The sequence below is a fragment of the Pipra filicauda genome, unplaced genomic scaffold, assembly GCF_003945595.2.
Source record: "Pipra filicauda isolate LSUMZ 115617 unplaced genomic scaffold, ASM394559v2 scaffold137_size4652046_pilon, whole genome shotgun sequence".
NCBI lineage: Eukaryota > Metazoa > Chordata > Aves > Passeriformes > Pipridae > Pipra > Pipra filicauda.
In genome coordinates, this window is record NW_024103851.1 from 2,370,375 (window position 1) to 2,393,630 (window position 23,256).

The window sequence follows — 23,256 nt, forward strand, 5'->3', positions numbered from 1 at the left end:
ATATAGATAGCAATATCCATCCTGATTTCAGTTTAGCTAGACTCCAGACCAGTCTCAGCCTTTCCCCAGGTCCTTACCCATGTGGCCCTCATCCCTGCCCCTTGCCTGCCTGCGAGCAGGCTGGGGTCCCTCCCTTCTTTGGCATTCTCTGCACTGAGGAGCTGGCAGAGATGCTGTTCAGCATCTCTGAGATCTGCCCCTCATTTTGCTCTTCACAGTGATAAGGAGTATAACACTGTTCCCAAAGGATGCTTTAGACTTAACTGCATTACATTTCTGTATCCTGAAGGAAGGATTAGTGAACAAGCCTACCATACTTCATCCTGCCTTCAGCAGATCAAGTTAGTCACAGGACAGAACAGTAGGTGCAGGGACTGTGTGCTCTTCAGTGGTATCAAAGTACTTTCTCCTTTAAAAGAAGTTTCTGTAGCATATCCCCGCATAATCTTTTCATTTGAATTAGGATACTTAACAAAAAGCTTTTGCTTTTTCAATCCTGTTCATTTTGTAGATGATTTGGTTGGTGGAATTCATTCTATATTTCAGAAGAAAATTTAAAAAATACAAAAAAGAAGTCAGGGAGGTGACTCCAAAAGCTCTTCTCAAAACAGCTTTTTGCTATACAACCAATTTTTCAGGGTCACTGGAACCTCAGGGATAATCATGTCCAATTAAAGATGATTTGTCTTACAGAAACACACTAGGTATAGAACAAGCACAGCAGCTTCAGCCCTTATAATCCAGTCAAGCTCTTGCTGATTTTGTTAGGGTAGGGCTAATTCAGAAGATTGTTGTTGAATACCAAGCATACTTGGAGCAGGTCAGAGCGAACCAAAGAGATTTCCAAGATAAACAGTTGAAACAAAGGCCCACTTTAGTGTCTTGGGCTACTTAGAGGAACCCACAACCACACAATAGCTCCCTTCTGCTCCCTTTGAGGAGGCAGTGGCCTATTTTACTTTGCAGTATCAAATGTAAGAGGCAGTGTCAACACTTGGACGCTGTCTGAAAGCTGTGTGGCCCATACGCCCACCCCACTCGTTCAGCTTCCCAGTTCTCAGCCCCCGGGTCAGCCCCATGTGGACTGTGCAGCAGATGGGCAGTGAGAAAAGCTCTGACTCTGCAGACTTCCCCCCACTGTCTCAGTGAAATGAATACAATATGGATTTGAATCTCAACAGGAAGCAAGGGAAAAAACAGGCATCCTTCCTCATTATGACAGCTCGGTTTAGAAGCATAGGGAAATAAAGTTGTTTTGGTCTCTGCTTACATCTGAGCATTGGATAACAAATTTGCAAGATTCTCTAAAAAATGCTACCACAAATATCTACACAACTGAATAGCATATTGTGTTCTTGCTTTATCTTTCCTCAAGCCAGCCCACATAATCAGTACTATTCATGGCAGAGGGTTGTTTTTCAGTGACCTGCCGACATGCAGTAGGTTGAGGAGCACTTACGCAGTTGTGCTAGAGATCATCTTTTACCTGCCTGCCTGGAGGCCACTTTCATCCCAGGGGCTCCAAAACAAGGATACCAAATGCGGAATTAGCACCTCAGAAGAACCTGCATTACATCATGTTTTACCTAGGCTGGCATGTTAAACAACAATACCAAGACCAGAAAGTATTGCTTAAGAATTGGAGTTGCTTATTTCTTGAACGTCATTGCTTTAATAACTTTGTTTAATAATAGTTCTTAGCAGCTATACAGCTATGTGGAGCGCTTGTTAGATGATGAGTAAAGTGCTATGGTATTTCTTCTCTTAAGCTCTTAGAAAGAGCAGATTTGCTCCTTTCCTTGCCCCAATAGTGTCTTCACTATTATTTTAGGCTTTGAGGGGCTACTAGCCTGAATTGCCAAAGGATGATTAGTTGGTGTTACTCTAGACGCTGTTAGGATGCTGACCCACTCACTGAATGGGAAAATTCTCATTTATTTCCTCTTGTATTGCTTTTCCTCTAAAATATCTAGAAGTGACAGACTGTAAATCAGGCACAGAGTTAGTTAAACAAACCAAATAACTGCAGCTCTAACTTTTTTCCCCAATTGGAATCCATTTTTTGAGCTGGCACTTGACAGTGGATTTCAGTATAAATATAGATCTCAAATTTCAACCATAAGTAGTTTTTGCACACAAAATCATATAGTCAGGAATTTTTACCTGATGGCCATGTTAAAGGATGTATTCGGTGTGTCTGGAGTGTAGTGCATCAGCCTCTGAAAGTGTCTCTCCCTTCCTAAAAAAGAACAAAAGAAAAGGAGGTACCTTGGGTACCTTAGCTAAGTACCTAAAGCTACGTAGGGTGAAGCCAGATTTGAAAAAGGAGTTTTTCACATATTTGTGAAACTAAGACCCGAAATTCCAGTTGACCAAAGGGTCTATTATGCTTGGGCTTCCACATTGTAAGTACCTTCCTTAGATAATTTACATTGCTATATGAGTGTAAAAGACCTTTTCCAAATTGGGACAGTATTTTCACTGATGTTACTTAAAGACACATATTCAAGTTTCTAAAGTGGTGAACTGATTATTAATCTGTTTGGTTTGACATGGACTGAAGAATAACATCATCAAGAATAATATGGTCTCTTAAAAAATGAAACTGTCAGTCGTGTTCTAGATGACAACTTTGACTTTCTGAGTTAGTACCAACCTTGACAGAGGAGCAGAAGTCTCAAAAATACTGATTTCCAGTCAGTTTTGTGAAAAGATATGTAGAGGAAAAAAAGCCATATGACAAATGTTCACAAAATGTGTTGCCCTTGCAATTAGGTGGTCCAAATGGTGAAATCCCATCAGCTCCCAGCTGATGTTCAATTTATTTAGTCTTCCTAGGTCTGTAAGTTTTAATCCCCCCAGGATTTTATGTTCAGTGTTTGCTTAGTATACCAGTAGTGGGAGACTGGCTCTTCTGTGGCATCTCAGTGATGATTCAGTGTTAAAAATCTGGACGTTCCACTACATGGAAAATACTTGGTCCACAGAGTGGGAAATATATGTATTTTGTATGTGATATGAGGCACAGAGTTTGCATATAATATTTTGGCAACCTCTTGAATGACCAACTTATTTTAAACTGCCTCCAAATATTTGTATCATGCAAGAGAGAGTGTTTCACATTGCTTTTTTTCCTTTATTCTCAGGAAGCTTATGTGATGGCTAGCGTTGACAATCCTCATGTGTGCCGCTTGTTGGGAATCTGCCTCACTTCTACTGTTCAGCTCATCACACAGCTGATGCCTTATGGCTGCCTCCTTGATTACATCCGAGAGCACAAGGACAACATCGGCTCCCAGTACCTTCTCAACTGGTGTGTGCAGATTGCAAAGGTAAGCGGACAGCACACCTCCAGATCAGCTAAAACTCAGAGATCTGACAGCATGTAATGTATTTATTTACTTACCTGTCTCCGTAAATCTTTCTGTTTCACCACCTGGATCCTAGAAATCCTATACATAACAGTAAGTGGTTACTTGTCTTAAACAATTTACCATTTTCATGCTGATGAGCAAACTTTAACTGTTCTTCAAAATGCTCCTATTAATAATATTATCACCAAAACATTTATAGCCAAACCAAACACCTGCTATTGAAATAGTAATGTGATCCTAATGTGATGCAACACAGGGGCAGAGAAGGGAATAGAATTTGGCAATTTGCATAGCAAAATGCTGCTTCCCTCAGTGAGTTTCTTTGGGGTGTGTCACAGGACAGTGATGTTGTTGAATACACCTTTTTTGTGTGCCTTATAGAATTTCAGGCTGAAATCTCTGAGGCCTGAGATCAAACTGCTGATTACTGAATACCAGCTCCATTCTTGTACAGGCTGGCTGTGACCGAGAGACACTCAGGCATCCCAGAGCTGTTCCATAATTTATAGGCACTGAGTTGGTGTCTGTAATCTAACTGCAATGGCCATAAAGTACTTATTGTCACACCTGGTACTGTTTGCCAAAGAGCAGCAAAGGAGACTGAAGTACAGCCTTTAGCTCTTAGCAGCAATATATATGCTGTATTTCAATGGTAGTTAGCCATTTGCAAGCGTGGAAGAATGGAGCAAAAAACTAACTGCAGTTTGTCAAACATCCATCATATGAGATGCCAGTGTCCACAAAGCCTGGCTACTTTAATGCTGCTTATTTCGGGAATGCTGGTTTGCAGGCTAATCAATTACTGCTCTGTCCTGGTTTCAGTCCCTTTGGAGGATTAGCTGGAGGCCACATTTCCCTCTTCCTCCTCCTTCTTCTCCTTTTTAATCTTTAAGGTGGCAAAATCAGTCCCCAAATGGATCCTTGGGGTATTACTTGCCCAAAAGGTTGCCATTCACAATTGTTAGCTTCTATTTGATTTTTTCATGTCAGTTCAACATTTGCCCATAGCAACCTCTACCCTCGCCAGCGATGCCTGACCTTCAAAATACTCTTTTGTGCTGTTCAACACTGAAGTTCTCCTCAAAGCACTCGTAAATCATGCATATGGCTTTTTCCCACCAATGCGTCTGGTGTTACTATTCTGATAAAGTCGTGCCAGATTTTTGGACATTCTCTGACTCTGTAAAAATGTACTTTTGAGGGGGAAAAAAATTGCCACAAATATATGTCTGGTAACTAACCAGCAGGAGGCAAGTTCCCTGGGAAGTTTATTTTTGTTTCTGTTTTCACAGCTTTGAAATAAGTTTTCTTTTCATCTTCTACAAACATTATTTTCACTGAGGTGTGGAGTCCTCTCTTTCAGACAAGATGTTATGACAGATCATAGACTCTTCATGTGCAGAAACACTGTTGAAGGAACTCTTGGAACACATAGGTCTCATGCCTAATGATGGAAAAATGGTTTAAACCCCAGCCTGCACACAGTTAAAGATCTGCTGAACTTTCTAGACAAGCAGTTCAACATCTTCAGTGTAAGGTTATGCATGTGCACAAGCCTTTCAGCCATCAGCGTCTTAAACAGCTTAGTGTGAAACTGATATTCTGCTTTTCAGCAGCTCTGAGTCTTATTAGTCTCTGTGGCAACTCATGTTTAGCAGGAAATTTTTTGTCCTACTGGGGCTAGATTACGGGATTATTAGGTTTTTTAAGATGGCCTGTTTTCTGTCAGCAGCTCAAGAGTTTTTATTTGAAGAGCTCTGCTCGCTAAAGATCTATTTGTGTAAATCAATGCACGCTACATAGTGGCACTGGGCCAGTTTGTTTGGGTGGTTTGTTTTGGCAGCATCAGCAGTGCACGGGTGAAGTTCTGCTCAGGGACTTGGATGGAGGATTCGATGGTGGTCCAGGTTAGCAGTGGGCTTAGGAAGCGGGTGGAGGTTGGAAGGCAATTGTTCCCTCCAGTCCTCTGCCATCACATCAACATGATCATTTTGTTGTTAGCTTTGTAGGTTAAAAGTAATGTTTTATTAACTCTCTTCATAAAATCATAAGCACATAAGCTACTGCTATGGACTGGGAATAATTGTGGGTTTTGGAAAAGATATTGCAGGAAATTTGGAAGTCATGAACATTTTTTATTCCATGCACCAAGAGGGAAAGGGGAATAATCTCTGTAGTCAGAAACAGAGCTCTTAAATTTACGCTTTCGAAGTCAAACTGGCACAATTAGTCATATTCTTCCTCCAGAGGCAGTTGTACCAAAAAAGCACATATGCTATGGTGAAACCAGGCTAATCGTGGGAGGCAGTGAAACTGGAAGAACTCGCCTTTTTCAAAGAGGACTTGTAAATGGATGTAACTCTGAGTTCAGACATAAAATGATGATTTTTTAAATTTTTTATTTTTCACCTGTGCGGTGGGCATTGTTAGCAGGGAGAAGACAGAGAACACTGTAATAAGACTCAGTATCAGCAACTTTGAATGATTGCCTAAACACTCTCTGTAGGTTTGGGATGCTTATATATGGAAGGTGGTAGTTCAACTCTGTACTGTGCTCTCCTGGAGTCACTGGGGTTGCACAAGTGCAGCTGAAAGAAGAATTTATCCCCTTATTTGTAAGTTCCATCCTGATTTCATATTTCTTGAGCTAAATCCCAAAGGAACCACATCTTCTGCTATTATATACTATACCCACTACTGTCTGTTTTTCCTTCGTCTCTCTGCCAGTGCATGGACCCACAAGAAGATTCCTGGAAGATAACAGTTATTTCTCCATGTAACTGTGCAAGCACTCATCCTCACCCTGCAATAAACATTATGTAAATTGAAATAGCCAGCCTTTTTCTGCAAGTGGGATAGGTTACCATGTGTTTACAGTGGTGTGCATAGTTACCAGAGAGCAGCTGAAGTTTGGTGACTTATTTGTGTGTCCAGGCTCAAAGTGTGTGATGCCTACCAACAGTGTGTTGTATTGTAGGGAATGAACTATTTGGAGGAACGTCGCCTGGTGCACCGTGACCTTGCTGCCAGGAATGTCCTCGTTAAGACTCCTCAACACGTGAAAATCACGGACTTTGGGCTGGCAAAGCTGCTCGGTGCCGATGAGAAGGAGTATCACGCTGAGGGAGGCAAGGTAAAGCACATCAGAGAATCAACTGCTGTGCAATCGCTAGAGCTTGTGCTTCCACACAAGCCTTAAACAAAGGGAAAAAAATGGGAGTGTGTTTTTCATAGCACTCAGCTGCCATCTCAGCATGCTGCCTTTGAAGCCTGTGGAAGTCCTCTGAAATCAGCCGAAGCAGCGTCAGGCCAGTGGGACTGCAGTGGGAGCAGAGGTAGCAGAGCAGTGAATGCTTTTGAAATTCCCACTCAGAATGTCTGGGAAAAAGCAAGATTATTTAAAAAAAAAAAAGGCTGAATTCATCAGTGTAGCCAAGACCAATAAGACTGTGCAGTTTATAAAGAGAAAGGGAATGTTGTATATTTATAGCAGAAGAAAGACCTGTCAGACTTGGTTCAACACGCCTTCATGTTGTACTACGTGCTGATGGAGGGAATGTGTCCTGCTGAGAAATAAAAGAGAAACTGCTTGCAAATATTGCAGCAACCATAAATAGAAACCATATGGGCGTAGATCATTCTTTGTCATGTAGCCTAAGATTGGATTTGTGTCCTGTTATGACAGAAGATTTAACAAGTAGTTATTTGACTGTTAAAAATGTTGTAAAACTATTTTGTAAGAGATATTTCTCATATGTCTAATACTCCACACATTCCCAGGTTCATCATAATATATGAAAATAAAAATAATAAAGGGACTCAAAAGTTGCCTGCTCTACCATTCAGATAGCTGTGTTAGTTGCTTGGTTGGTTGTTTTTTTCCTTCCTTGATTTACATACCACCTGGTGGTAAATATCACTGGTAAATTTTGGATCAGTCTCTTAAGGATTCTTTGTGAATTTTCCTAGGTTCCAATTAAATGGATGGCCTTGGAGTCAATTTTACACCGAATTTACACTCATCAAAGTGATGTCTGGAGTTATGGTGAGTTTAAAAGCAGCTACAGTTCTTGCAGATGGGTTGGAAAATTGCAGGATTTGCTAGTGACTCTACACTGGCCTTTTTGCATTCTACTGTGAGAAGAACAAGAGATCAGATATATAAACTCTGGGCTGAAATCACCTATCCAACAAAGTAAAATTCCCGTGAAACTGCATGTTAGTGAGTGAGGTGTAAGAAGTTTTGCAGAATATGCTTTCAGGTAATGATCCCTCCCCTGAATAGGGCTGCAGGTAAGAGACTCTGGTCTGTTTGCTGAAGTTCTGCTGATGGTTTTCTTCAGCAGCTTCATGTGAATTATAACGGACCTGATAATAAAGCCACTTAACCAGAAGGAGGACGTAAAAACATTGGCAACACTGTCAGTCAGTGTCTAATAACTCTGCTGTGGGCTAAAAAGCTTGTGCTGTCCTGGTATTGAGAAGACAATGCTAAAGGGGAAGCAAAGTGATAACCTCCTTAGAGAATTTATTTTGTATTTGGTGTAATTCATAAGCTAGCATGAAAAAAAGTAGTGGAAAGGAAACTTTTCAAAGCAATGTATTGTAAAATTTTCCCCCCATCAGCTCTTATATTTCTGGAAAATATTTAATGCAGATAGTCAGATCCTGTGTCCTTTTAAAAAAAGTACAGCTTCGGGTCCTCTTAATCCATTTATGTATCTTGGCATCCAAAATCTTGTTTTGTATCCTAAGCTACTAGACAATCACAAGAGCTACATCACAAGAGTCCATGGTATGTCAGCAAATGACGCTGAGGCAGCTGGTTTGCACATCTTTCAAAAACTGCTTTTGCTTGTCTCCAAAGAGATTGTTTTCAAACAAAAAGACAACTTTCATTTTTAAAACCACTTGCTCAGTTGGAATCAGTAACCTTTATTTCCTTTCTGTGGGGCTGGGAAGTTTGTGGAATGTTCAACACTAAGATATTAGCTGAGATTGAAAAAAAAAAAAAGGGGAAAAAGCAAATCCTTAAAGGAAAGCAGAATGATTTCAACCTGTTATATTAGTCTCTCTTTAAAATTGTAGCAGAAAATGTTTTCTCTGGTTAGGGTTCTGGTAATGCAGTGCTTCCAGGAGAGCCCTCTCTGCTTGCCACCTCTCTGCACCCATGCCAAGCAGCCTAGCTCCTGGCAAAGTTGCTCTCATGGTCTTCTCTTCCCACTCCGCAGGTGTGACAGTTTGGGAGCTGATGACATTTGGGTCCAAGCCATATGATGGGATCCCTGCCAGTGAGATCTCCTCTGTCCTGGAGAAGGGCGAGCGTTTGCCGCAGCCCCCAATCTGTACCATCGATGTGTACATGATCATGGTCAAATGTGAGTTCGCATTTCGGATTGTGGGTGCTCATCTAAGCTGAATAAGTAACACAGTTGCCTTTGTTAGGTTGCATTTGTGTGTGCTGTGTTCTTGGTAATGGCACAGAAGTAGGGTTATGTAAAAAGAGTGGTGACACTAGAGTGTGTTCCTACACCTTGAGCTTTGCTTAGGAGCATGGGATATGATTTCATGAGTCATTAATTCAACCAACTAATGTTTTTTTCACCATTCACACCACTGGCTGATATTGTCAATTATTTTAAATGGATATGGTCAGGCAGTATAAATTAGCATAACACCAACCACTTTACCTGATGCTCTGTTTTTGTATGTCTAGAAAATAAAATGAACGCTGCCTTCTCCTCCAGGCTCACCCTTAGCTCAGTAATATGCCTCCTTCTGCAACCACATATGTGGATTATGTCCTTTTACTAAAGGAATGCCGGGAGCACAGGCAACACTATAATGGCAGATACACATAAGGGTCCAGAATTCCTCTTCCAGTTTCTTCCTCATTTTTGGATGGCCCCTTTTTGGCACACAGCTGTTGCAGCAAAGTAGCTCAAGAGCAGAGACTCTCTGAAGCACTTTTTGGCCACTTAACAGCACGTCAAAGGGCTTCTGGACCTCTAACCCCCTTTCCATCTATATCACCTGCTAAAATGTCAGATTATTACCTGGCTTCCCACGCATCTCTAGGCCATAACTGCTGCATCCCTGCCTGCTGCTGTGAGGATACTGATAAGCAGCCCACTAGGTGGCATTTAAGACCTTCGCACTGGAGCAACATATACCTGTTCTTGAAATCGGAGCCACGCTACTACGAACGCTCCATAGTGCAGCACTTTTTGGGAACCCTGGAGCATCCACATGTCACTGTGTTGGAACAGGCACCACACAAGGTGACCCTGATCCCATGCTTAACAGGGCAGGCAAGAAATGGATGCAGGTGTGTGCACCTAACCTGGAAGCTGCCCAGACCCGAAAACAGTGTCCTAGAAACTCCTCCTCACAGATGCTGAACCCTATTGACACCTCATCCCACTGCCTTTCCGTAGGGTTAGTCCAGATGTAGAAAGGAGGAATTTTTACAGGCACCTAATCGGGTACCTGTTGCTTTTAAAACATAACCAATAGAGTGTCCCCATCTGCTTTCATACTACTGCACTGAATTTTAAATGCAAGAGTGTTAGGATCTGGGGTTTGAGCCTTCCTTCTGGCACAGGGCTCAGTTGCACATCTTTCACTGCTCTGATCACCCCATGTTTGCAGGCTACAGCACAGACCCTGTTGAAGCTGTGCCATTTTGTCTAAAGGAATACAGGAATCCCAGTACCTGTTTTATAAGCAGAAAGTATAAGCTGAAATGTTCAAAGTTATTGCACAATAATTACTATTTTTTTAATTTAAGAAACAGCATTTAAATGTAGGCAACTCAAAGTGAGAAACAGTAGATGCTACTCCTGCAAGAACAGCAAACTTCCAAATGCTTCACTCTGTCTAAAAGCAAGAAGCTTTTCTTGAATTATCAGGAGATATATTTCTAACATGGTAAAATGTCACTGAAAAGTATGAGATTTTGTCTAATGCAGATTTCAGATGACATGTTAGCACTTCATTTCTCCATTACTATGGATAAGGTGTTTCTTCTGAGTTCCTCTAGACACACTAAGCTTGACTTTTGTTGGTTTTAATTTTAAACACAAGAGTCTCTAGATCAGCTTATCTGTGAGTTGACGACAGAAAATGTGGGTTTCCTAACTAATATCACATGTAAACCCACCAGTATCTATATTCTAAATCTCTTCTACCATTGATCCACAGTAAGCTATAGGACTGCTTTTTGTTTGAGTCTGTTTACTAATTAAATACAGCTTAGATATAGTTAATTTCAAAATGTCCTCAGTGAGGATGTTTTGAATTTTAGAAGACATCTGGTACAGAAGGAGGCTTCTGCTGTAGGCTTCCCAGGACTCCATGAAGCAGTGCAGTGACTGTCAGACAGTCAAATCATGGTACCTCTGCAGGCACCCACTGATGTTTTTTTGCTTTCTCTCCTTCAAGAGCATTTTCAAAGCAGACTTAATTTGCATTATCCCTCAGGTGGGATCTGCTGCCCACGTGGAGATAGGCCAGCAGGAGAGGAGACAGGCTCAGCCTGCAGCTTTTCCAACACGGGGTTTTCTTACCTCCTTTCTTCTTCCCAAAACTCCCAAGATCTGCATTTTAAATGCTGAAATTCACACCAGTGGCTGGTGAATGAACTTTTTATGGTGGTCCCTTAGGGGTAGCTTCTTTCTTTGTTCCACGCATGGCACTGCTCTTTCTGCTGTTACATTTTATTTTAAACTGTGTTTGATCACCAAAACAACTTTATTTGTGCATTCCTTTCCCTCCAGGTTGGATGATCGATGCAGACAGCCGTCCCAAGTTTCGTGAACTGATAGCCGAATTCTCGAAAATGGCTCGTGACCCTCCACGCTATCTCGTTATCCAGGTACTAACCACAGTGGTGGGAAGATGTCTGATGGGCATTTAATATGAAGCCCAAAATTATTAGTAATGCATATGAAAACATATAATACTGATAACTTAAGGCCAGATTTATTGTTGCTTTCCAGGTCTTAACACATTCAGCTAGAACCACAAACAAAATGTCAGGACTGGTCACTATTTTCTTAGTACTGGTCCCAGTCTGTGACCAGCAACAGTCCATACTGCAGTCATGAGAGGAAAACAAGAGTTTGATCCTCTTCAAAGTGTATCTATTTTACAGCAGCTCGGACAGAGATTGCAGGCCCAAGTTCCCCTAAACTCTGAGTAAATTTGGTTAAACACATAGATCCAGATTTTGCATCTTGGGCCTCTTGCTAAATTACTTTGTCTTACAGAGAAGGGGATAACAAGGGCTTGAAAGGAGTCTGCAAGTCCTCTCCCACGCTGACTTTTTTCCACAGGGAGATGATAGGATGCACCTGCCCAGCCCTACGGACTCCAAGTTTTATCGCACCCTAATGGAGGAGGAGGACATGGAAGATATAGTGGATGCAGATGAGTATCTTGTGCCACACCAGGGATTTTTCAACAGCCCTTCGACATCCCGCACTCCCCTCTTGAGTTCATTGGTATGAAACTTTTCCACTGTGGAAACATGATAAGCAATTTTAGGAGTGAACTGCTTCTCATAATGTCTGTATTTTCTTTCTCTATCTTTTAAGAGTGCTACTAGCAACAACTCTGCTACAACCTGCATTGACAGGAATGGGGTAAGTGGAATGACCTTTAAAAAAGGAGTAACTCCTCCTGTGTGGATCAACTTCTACAAAACAGTTCCTTTACTATTGTTTTTCTCTACTTCACCTAGCAGGGGCACCCTGTGCGGGAAGACAGTTTTGTCCAGAGGTATAGCTCAGACCCAACAGGCGCTTTCTTGGAGGACAGCATAGATGACAGCTTCCTGCCAGCCCCAGGTGAGTACCTCTCCTGTGTTTCCATCTCATGGCCACTCATTCACAAGCCTTTTGATTGTAAATATAATCATTGCCCTTCCTTTTTTACAGGAAGCAATTCAAATGCTTGCTACCTTTCTTTGCTTAGCAAACAGAGCTGGAAAAGTGCACACATATCCTTTTCTTAGACTTTATCTGGCTGCTTCTGCCCATTTCTCATTTCGGTTCCCTCACAAGCCAGGTTCCTTATGTTTGCTGTATGTGCCATCTAGCCGGGGACTTTGCATGTGTGGTTATATGTTTAAATCTTTCTACTTGAGAAAATATCCTCTACAAAATGGGTTTCATCCCCTAAATCATTTCAGCAATATAAAGAGCTTTATGGCAGCTTCATTGCTTTCAGAAGTGGATTCACAGAAGGCAGTTTATGATTTCACATAGACTTACAGCGTAGGTGATCAGAAAGCAAGCCAGCAAGCACTGAAGGGGATGGGGAGGCATTACACATTCATGATGTTTTGTGTCCTTAAAAAATCCCAACCAACCTTTCCAAGAATATGCCATAGCTAAAAAGGGTGAAAGGCCCTGCAGGGAATGGCACTGAAGTGAAATGTGGAGTCCCTGTATTTTCTGGTCATTTTTCTCATCTCCAAACATTTTTTTCTAGAGAAACAGCTTCTGGCAGCTGAGCTCCCAGACTGCCATTTCAGAACACTATCTGGGACATAGCCACCCACACGTCACTAAAATCAGCAGTAGCTATCTCACTGTGTCGTGGTCCAAGCCATCTTTCTGCTGGTTTGCAAACAAAATTCTTGAAGGTGAACCTCAGGGCAGAGCATTTGGTGCATTTGGTGCCACGGAATGGCAGTTCCTGCCTTTGGCCCTTTTCCACTTGGGGAAGTTCAGTGATGTGCTGTGAGCGAAGAGCAAGTGGCAGCTGGGTTGAAACTACATGTCAGGGGACGCAAATGGCTGCATTAGTTTTATGTCTTCATTTTCTTATTTTTATTTTCTTTTTATTCTAGAGTATGTAAATCAGTTGGTGCCCAAGAAAGCATCTGCCTCAGCAGTCCAGAATCCAATCTACAACAACTTCTCTCTCACAGCAAACTCAAAGGTCCCCACAGACTCCAGCTACCAGAATTCACACAGCACAGCTGTGGACAACCCCGAGTATCTCAACACTAACCAGTCTCCACTGGCAAAGACCGTCTTTGAAAGTTCTCCTTACTGGATCCAGGCAGGCAACCACCAAATAAATCTGGACAATCCTGACTACCAGCAGGACTTCTTACCGAACGAAACCAAACCTAATGGTCTCTTGAAAGTTCCTGCAGCAGAAAACCCAGAGTACTTGAGGGTAGCAGCACCAAAAAGTGACTACATTGAAGCCTCGGCATGACCATGGAGAATTTCTTCTTGCAGCAAGGCAAGCCAGACTCTTAAGTGAACTATATGGCTGCTGCAAGAATGGACTCTGGCTCAGAGCAAATGGCAACTGCAATGCACCAATAAGTACACCTCTCCTTTTTGGTATGGGGGCTGAAACTGCAAATCCCATCTGATGGCAGTTTGGATCTTTTCTTGCCCATTTCCATGAAATAACTGAGGCACATAGCCTGCACTCGGACATTTGTTGGGATGAAGCAGGATCTTCCTGGTCTGAAGAAATATGGATGCATTTCTTTCATTTTCAAATGGTAGCATGGTAAAAAGCCACTCTGGGATGAACTTGAGAGCTGTACACATTGTACAGTCAAATTCCTTTCTACAGTCTGTATTTTTATAAATGTTTCTAACAGAACTTTTGGATCTTTTACAAAATCAGATGCTTGTACTGCTGTTCTGCTATGTGGTGCTCAGATCACCAGCAGGAAAAAAAAATATTACCAATAGTTTTCCAAAACTCCTGGAACTGAAACTGTTGTTCCAAACCACTGAATTTTTACAAATTGGCTCCATATACTGCCTTTTGGCCCAAAGGTGAGAAGTGCACCTAAGGGAGCTGTGAGCAGTTCTTCCCAGGGCAGTATGGATTGGATTGCTCCAGAGGAAACTTAGCACAAGGAGCAAAGTGGCACGATGCATCACCTGCTAACCACTACTGCTAAGAACTGACAGAAGGAACTCACCTCAAGTCATCTTTGAATCATACATGATTCTAAAGCGCTCACTAGTCTGTTTTCTAATGGTCAAACCCAAGACATTTTTTTTTCTGATCCCTTATGCAGCTGTCAACTTGTCAAAATGCCTTTCTTCTTCAACAAAACTGTTAAAGATGTTGCCGTAACTGAAAAATGAAGTGTCAAATAACGTTTAACAGACCTTAATTAAATGTCAAGGAAATGCAGATGGTGGCAAATTGGAACATTCATGAGACAGACTGGAAGAACTATACTAAATTAGACTTGACTAGGGCAAGAAACACAGGTAGCTCTAGCCAAGCAGTTTTATTTCCCTTCTTAAAGGGCAGAAATCATTTTCCCTTATACATGTGGCAAAGAAAAGGCATATATAAGTGTTACACTTCAAGGCAGAATACTGCCAATTGCTGTTCCACACTGGGGCAGAGGCTGGGGCTGGTTACATGTCCCTTTGGGGTTACATATCCTGGCAATGCAGGAGGAGCAGTGAGAATGAATTAAGGAAAAAATAATCCAGAGTGATGGAATATATTATCTCCCTCTTCTGAAACATAGGGCTGCCTACTACTTCTTTAAAATACACAGCATCATCTTCTGGTTATCAGTGTGGTATAGGCAGGCGAGGCAAGGCTAAGATTTTAGCTTGACAGTATAAATCAATCACAGCAGCAAAAGCAACTACTCTTTCCAGTGACCCATAAAATTATTCCATCATTAACATTTCTTATGAGCGTAGGAGGAGTAAAGTGCCTAAAGTGTGAATTTAGTCAGTCATTTAGATGCATCCCACCAGCAACGTGGCAGTGCTATTTTAATCAAACCACTAGATCAGAAGGCAAATGCTCATTTTGGGACAAAGGCCCTTAACTAGTTGAATGTTGGCAACTTGCTTGAGGGTAGCATAAGCAGCTGACTTGCAGAGGATCTGTAGTCTATATTAAGTAGCAAGAAAGAGTCAAATTTATGCTGCTGCTGTGGTTTGAATGCAGCAGTCTGTGTTTCAGTTTAAGGATTGCATCTGAAGTCCAAGATCAAGCAGCAAATCCTTAGAACACTCTTTTTACAGATTTATTGAGGGAAGGAGAAGAACAGTCATGTGGAATGACCCTTTTTGTAAGTAACATGATGTAAAATGCATTAACAGCTTGTGTGTGTACAGTGGCTCATGGGCCACACTGCAGTCTAGCATAAAGCAGCATACTGATCTCTGGGGCGACCAGTGACAGGACCCGAGGGAATGGCCTGAAGTTGTGTCACAGGAGGTTTAGGTTGGATATTAGAAAAAGGTTCTTCACCCAGAGAGTGGTCAGGCACTAGAACAAGCTCCCCAGGGAAGTGGTCACAGCACCAAGCCTGACAGAGTTCAAGAAGCTTCTGGATGATACTCTCAGGCACATGGTATGACTCTTGGGGATGGTCCTGTGCAGGGCAAGGAGTTGGACTGGATGATCCTTTTGGGTCTCTTCCGACTCAGCACATTCTGTGATTCTGTGATACTGGACAGAATCCAAAGATGGTCATCTTTGGTAGGTGTGTCTCACCATGACCAAGCCCCAGGCATAGCGGTCTGGAGGATGCAAAGTTTGACTTTGATTATTAGTGACTTGTATTTAAAACACTAACCAAAATTCAGTTCCCATGTCCATTAGCAGCAGATTTCTCCTTGCATTCCTGAGAGCAGATTTGTTGTGTTGCTCTCACAAGCATGCAACATGTATGCACAGGCATTGCTGCTGTTCTCCACCCACCGCCTTGGGAGAAATGTACATAAAACTAAAAAAAGATCTTAACAGAATTCACAGATAATTTTTCAATTTGCTAAAGCTGCTATGTCTCCAGGCAGAACACTAGAAAATCACACAATGCATGTTCTCCCACAGAATCTTCTGAACACTATTGCACAAAGGAGTTTATTGATGTTTTGTTTTAATTTGTTAGCTAAAACAAGAAAGCCACTGAGCAGTATCAATATGTATCCACCAGCATTATGTAGCATGAAAATTATTTAACACTTGCCCATTAAAACAATTTAGGGAGGGATTCAGTAGCAATTCCTTGCTAGAAACAAGGAGATTAATCTAAAAATTAAGCAATGTAAGTTTAAAAGAGCCACAAACTCTCAGTACGAACGTAAATTCCAGATTGGTGGATCAGCTATATTGTGAAGTATTTCTGGTAAATAGGCATCGTGTAAGCCATGATTTGTAAATTGGCAGGTCAGTAATTATTCAAAAGCCAGCAAAAAATAAAAACTGGATTGTGCCTGCAGGGGCAGATACAGTGGCACTGGGAGTGGATGGGACTGTGCAGCTGCATGGCTGTCACTGGAGGCACAGGTGCTGTGCAGTGTGATGCTCATAGGGTAACAGACAATAGCAATAAACCAAGTGATTTCCAGCAGAATTAAAAAAAAAAAAAAAAGAACCAATAAGCAGCTGAAATGTCCTGGTTTTCCCACTGCAGCTCATTGCACATTTAACAGCAAGGAGGCCCCTGCGGATCATAGGTGCTTATACAGGCAAACGTGGTGTGGCAGCATAAATCAACATCCAAAAATAACTTGAAAATTCAGCTGCAGGTGTGGGTAGAAAAGGCTGATTTTAAAAACACAGCTAAATAGGGAAATGTAACATGTCACAGCCACTTTTAAAAGCTAACAGTCTTACTAATTGAGAAAATTAAAATTTCCCCTTTTACGGAATTTTTAATGGAAGGCAAAATAAAATACAAGTCAGTCCTTAGTGTCTATCATAAAGCAGCAGTTAATACAGAACTCCTTTTGCAATAATAATTTAGGACTTTTAATAACTGCTTAGTATATGAAAATGTAAGCTAAATCAAGAGTCTTCATCTTTGATGTTTTCCAGTGATTGTGTACAGTGCACTTGACTACATTTGGGGCCTTGGATTGTTCCTGCTGCAAAGGGAGTTGGCCTGGGAAATTTTCTTCATGTTGCAATTGATTTTGTGAAGTAAATTCATTGAGAGGCCAAGAGCCTGCTTGTGTTTCCAGCTGACAGGCAACATTGCAGTGAGTTTTCTAGACAGAGAGTTAGATCTAGATGGTGGTTTCTGGAATGCGTTGGAATGATGCCCCATCCCACCAACCTCACCATCAGACAGCCACGTGAAGCCTTGGCATTAGAAAATGTGGTCCCATGGTTTATTTGAAAAGAAGGGTCTTGTGTAGGGAGAGTAATGCAAGGGAAGGGCTTCATCTGGCCCATCCATATCTAAGATAGCTGCTGAATTTGCCCAGGGCCACTGAGGCCACTGACTGTTCCTGCAGGTATAGGTAGCTCCTATCCCTGCTACCAGCTAGATGTGAAGCCCCCTTGCAGAGATTGCTTGTGCAAAAAGCAATGTACGTGGCATTCATACTATGGGGTGTATTTCTTCCCAGGGAGATGTAGTTAGGTTTACAACAATGTCACAGGACCTCAAACAGCTTGAAGAGGTCCCATCACAAGGTGCCTGAGGTGTCCTTGGTCTGTCTGTGGATGCTCCAATGTGTCAAGGAGAAACTTTGCATTTCCAGACAAGAGCTCATTTTTCACATTTGGAGTTCAACATCTGTTAGTATGACCACTGCCTCTCAATTGAGCAGTTACGGTACGCTGGCTTTTGTTCCCCCAGCATTTGTCTGGGAGAAAACATCTGAATCAGGACCAAATATGAAAATGTACCTGTGTCCTCCTTGATGGAAACTGTATACTCATGAAATGTCAAACTCTGGGTAGAACACTTAGCAAGAATGCTTTGTAATGTTTTATCACCAGTGGTTCAAATTTTATATTGGGATCCCTTTTTCTAGCCTTCTTTTTGTAAGTGCTCCCTCTTTGTTCTGACATAAAACTTTCAAGGAGCCTTTTTAAAATAACGAGGAAAATAACAGGAAAAAAAGTTATACAAAAGAAAACTATGACACCTTCAAGTAGCTTGTCAAATGGGCTGCATTAGGACCAAAGATGTTATGTCTTGTTTTCTTGCTTTAAAGGAATAGGGTATTGATCACTACTTCCACTGCCTCTCATTACAGAGAAGAGCTACAGATTTCCACTCTTCATTGGGGCTGGGTCAGACCTCCACTGAGCCAAGAGAGCTTGGCAGGAGGGTGAGGCCTGTCCATAGAAAACCAAACTGAATATCAGGACAAGGTATCACTTCAGGGCCAAACCTACAACCTGTACTCCATATTGCACTCAATGCAATATCTAAACAGGGACGTAGTCAAGGAAAAAAAGAAGCAAATACATGATGTTTTGGCTTAACATCAGGAAAAAATACAATAATATGAAGATGAGAATGATGGGTTTTTCTGTGAGGAAGTGTGTAGGCAGGCAGTGAGATTTTAAAATGATAACACTTTTTGTTATGTATTACTTTAATTATGCAGGGGAGTTGAAATCATGGCATTCCCATGATATGCTTTGCTTTCTGCCATACATCCTGCCTGCATTTGACATCAAGTGTTCAGGCAGATCACTTGTATTACCATGGCCATGTGGATTGAGAATTTGGTTGCTTCAACCCCTTCTTTTTATGCAGGGAGATAAAAGTGCGGTTATAGCAGGCCACAGTTAGTGGCCAAGCTAACCCTCTACAGCATCCAAAACTGGCTTTCCAGGGGAAAAAGTTGATAACTGCAGACCTACCTGACAAAAGATGCACCAGTTGTTGCAGTGCTGGCAACAGGCAGTTGGCAGCAAGCAAAATGCGTTCAGCCAAGATTCAAGTTTGGTGCTTCGCCAACTTTGCTGTCATGGTCTTACATGATGCAGATGGAGCTGTCTGGATGTACAACAGCACAGGTCCTGTGGTCTCACTGTAGCTCTCACTTTGAAGTAATGGATTTTTCTGATTAATAAAGTGAAAACATGAAATCAAAAGTGCCGCTAGCAATAGGACTGGTAGAAGGCGTTGTTCCTACATAGCCAATACGGTACATCATTTCCAGTCACACTGGAGTTTATCCAGACTCTTCTCCTTACCTCTCGCAAACTAGCTAGAGTGTGCATTTGCTAGCACCATCAATGTTATCCTCATATTTTATGAAAGGGAATAATCAAAGTAGTTGGCTACAATGATAGGAGGCTTGGCTCACATACCTAGGTTGCTTTTTTAATCCTACATTCCTTATATTGTTCCCCTTGAAATTAATGGGATGTTTAAATTCATTACACTGAGAGTATAAAACAAGACTAATGTTGAGTGATTTTTGAAAATCCCTCACAATAATCAGAGATCCTATGGATCCATTGCCCGTTTTAGGCTGCTTTGTATTGATGCAATCAACCGAATATAAGGTATGATGTCCTGGTTTTTATAAACTGTCAAGCAATATATTCATAGATACAGACGGTACCCTTGCAGCATTGTAAAGTTACTCAACTATGAAAGCACTATTTGTACAATAAGAAACTCTTGACTTTTATATGGTTGAATGGTTTATACTGTTGATCAAAGATTGTTTGTATATGACGATAAAAAATGAGGTGTATATTATTCTTTTTAATTGTTTTTAATTTTTGGAAAACTGTTATTGTAATATACTGTTGTATTTGGGGGGAACAAGAAAGCAGTGGCTAGCTTGTAGCTTGTAGCCAAAGAAGAACTCACATTAAGGGTTCTTTATTGGACTTCGATTTTTTTTTTCTGGTAAAATTTGTCACCTTGGGGATTTATCCAGAGCTTAGTGAAGCTAGTAACAGCACTCTTTCCTCTCTCCAAGACTCTTTGGTTGTCTGTATGCACAGTGCTGGAGTTTCATAATGTGAGCAATAATACAGGTAACACTCGTGACCATTGGAAGTGCAATATGAAAGCCCAGGTGCTGCTTATCAGGGCCCTAAAAATGCTGATGTTTTAAATTACATGGCAGGTTCTCACTTCACTTTCATGACAAGAGCAGAAGCAGAGTGAAAGCAATCTCTCGAAATCCATGTGACGTGGTGTGTGAAGCCACAGTGCTGGCCATTTCTTAATTGCATAGCTAAGGCAAAATAAAGTCTCAACCAGAGTCACTGGTGACTTACATTGTTGTACTACACTAGGCAGAAAGAAAAACTTTGTTAGCAGTGGCAGTCAAATGAAGCCCTGGTGTCCCCTGAGTATTGGTGTTTAATTATCCAACTGGTTGAACATGCAGCAGACAAAGATTAAAGGAATTGCAGGGTCCTCAACATAACAGAGCAAAATACAGTGCATTGGCAAGACAGTAAAGAAGAGAGGAGCTGGAACTGTCAGTATGCATTCAGCCCGGATAGGTCCCCAGTATCACAATTAGTAAATGAAATAATTTTTGTCTTAATTAGGTGAACTTTGTAGACAGAAAAAAAAAGAAAGCCACTACAGCACCTTTGTCATTCTCATTTTTCCATACAGTCCCTTCCAGTACATAGGCTGCATGTTTTACCAGCTCAACCTACTTTATGCAGAAATTATGTAGTCTTAATCTTCATATTACTGGTTCTCAGAAATGTCTAATGCGTATTAATGCATGATATTTTTATTTTAATAAAAGTAATTAAATAAATCTTTGCTCTTTTGGCATATAATTCTCCCTCCCCCCTTTAGCGATCAGCTGGCTTGAGAAGATTCTAGATAAGTTAGTATTGCTATGAAGAAGAATAATTAGTATTAATATCGAGAAGGAAACTGAAATGTATGTTGTACATCTATGCACCTCCTCTGTAAAGATCAGAAAATAACTCCTAGATCCAAAAGTCTTTATCACACCGGAAACTGCTGTTCTCTGCCTCTGTCAGAGGCAGAGCAGTGCCTCCATCCTTACTCCAGAGAGGTGGGGATAGTGATGTGCTAAATCCCATTGTCAAAGCACCAAAAGAGAAGAATTTACAACTAAGAACGGTGTAAGTATAGAAAAGCGTGGGTATTTGGGAAGGATGAACATGCAGAAATGCCACTGAGTTCACTGCTGCCAACTTCAAATGAACATAAAAGTGACAGAGGGTGCAAGAGGAGAAGACAGCCAAAGAAAGACAGCTGCAGTTTAACCCTCATAACTGCCTGCACAGGATATGGCAGATTAAGATAAGATAAAGAAAATTACTATTTAATGATAGGAATACAACTCTCCAACATGCTTCTCCTTTATCAGCAGCAGCACTAAGCAAGCTTTACCTTTTGCCACTCCTGACCTTGACCCAGGAAAACAACAAAACCAGCTTCTGAGGAACTAATCTGAATGCCCAATAATTGCATTAGATCACATCAGAAATAAGAGCCAACATGCTCTGAGGAGACACACAGCCATAGCCAGACCACCTATCATGGCACCTGGGACAGACCTACACACCTCCTTCGGCACTGAACGTGGAAGGGCTTCACAGTCACTCTCCAGGGCAGTCACATTTCAGCAGTAACTGGTCACAAATGGCCTTGTTTGTTCCTGTCCTAAGGCTGCCAACCAGGGCAACGCTTCTGCAGCAGCATTTGATAAGAAGTATTTGTACCAGGCATGAGTCTGGCAAGAAAGAGGGACCTTGCAGTTACCAAAGGCAGGTGCTGGGAACAGCAGAGAAGGTGACTCAGCCTCCTTAAGGTGGCATTGTTTGCTGGGACAGGCTTAGTTCTTATGCCAGTGCCCACCTGGGTTAGACCCATGGCACCTCAAGAAGGTATCACAGCAGGCACAAAGAGACATGTCCTGCTCAGGTTGCTCAGTAGGGTGGCTGACCTTGCTCCCCACATTCCTGCCCACAGGATGAGGCAGCTTGCTTGGAACCCACCTGTAAGTATATACGGGGGAGTAAGCCTCCAATCCCACAATGTGAATTCTTGCTGCTATTTAGTTGAGAGAGGAGTTGAAATTGCAGATCAGGTGGTGCTTTAAATTGTTTGTTGGGAATGGAAATCTCTCTAATAAGCACCATCTGTGTGAAGTTCAACACGAGAGCACTTGTTGCAGAAAGCCTTTTACTTGGAAATGTGTTTTCTTTCTAAAGTGAGCAGAAGGAATGTTATTTAATGCATGTGTTAACCCCAGAGACTGCTGCCTTCAGTGAGTTACAGCCCTGTGAAACTGAACTAACTCAGAAACAGTACAGTAAGTGTTTGTCATCTTTATCCTGTATTGTATGGAGTGGTTTACACTTTTTTTTCCTTTTGTTTTTTGGGAGGATGCAGACTTAAGGATTGCATTAGACTACATTGGACACTGTCACTCAGATAAGAGCAGTGATGGTATAAGAGATGGATATCCTTATCTCACAGACAGCTTGTATTTAGCCAAATTTGTACTGGCACTGATTTAGCAAGCCAAAGTACAGCTAGTAAGGTTGGTTGTATAGATTTCCATCTAGCTCTTGGAGACTGTTAAATCATCAAAAGCTGAAGTTGTGTGTGTGAATTTAATGGTCATGGGTAAGAAATATAGCAACATGTGACCTCTACCACTGCCCATGGAGACCAAGCCATTCTAGGTCGAACCAAGCTGGGCTAGGCATAAATGTCACAGGGATGCAGCTCTGGCACAGCAGTGGTGGGATCCTTCAGGCACAGTGCTCACCCCTGCGGCCAGACGTCCTATGGGGCACTTGTAGAATGCATCTGCAGCTCTTTGAGATTTCCAAAAGGAAACCAAGCTTGCAAAGCCTGTGTGGGACTACTCCTATTACCCCTGCTCCTAAGAACAGCAGAAGGAAAGCTAATAGTGCCCTCTCTTGGAAGGAAGAAACTCTGTCCACAGCACACATAGCTTTAAAATAGGTCTCCCAGCAAACAGAGCTGAAAAAATGAGCTTGTGTAGGCGATTTATTTTCCAGTCCATTTGGAGTACAGGTTCATGGTACATTGAATCCAGCCTACGTATGGGCTGCTGCTGGAAGGGTCGCTGCACTGATCCAATGGATAATTAATCCTTCTCTTTGGCAGTTTAGTTTCACA

At 41.8% G+C, this 23,256-nt stretch overlaps 1 protein-coding gene across 1 annotated transcript in view; it reads left to right on the forward strand.

The window, feature by feature from the left end:
- Positions 1 to 15,640, forward strand: part of EGFR (epidermal growth factor receptor) — a 155,782-nt gene extending 140,142 nt beyond the window's left edge. Inside the window, exons 20-28 of the mRNA XM_027715037.2 lie at positions 3,147 to 3,332; positions 6,352 to 6,507; positions 7,344 to 7,419; positions 8,606 to 8,752; positions 11,153 to 11,250; positions 11,711 to 11,878; positions 11,972 to 12,019; positions 12,118 to 12,223; positions 13,231 to 15,640. Of these exons, the coding sequence (XP_027570838.1) occupies positions 3,147 to 3,332; positions 6,352 to 6,507; positions 7,344 to 7,419; positions 8,606 to 8,752; positions 11,153 to 11,250; positions 11,711 to 11,878; positions 11,972 to 12,019; positions 12,118 to 12,223; positions 13,231 to 13,607 (1,362 nt within the window). The 3' untranslated portion in view covers positions 13,608 to 15,640. The remainder of the gene's footprint in view (positions 1 to 3,146; positions 3,333 to 6,351; positions 6,508 to 7,343; positions 7,420 to 8,605; positions 8,753 to 11,152; positions 11,251 to 11,710; positions 11,879 to 11,971; positions 12,020 to 12,117; positions 12,224 to 13,230) is intronic.
- Positions 15,641 to 23,256: the final 7,616 nt, after the last annotated feature.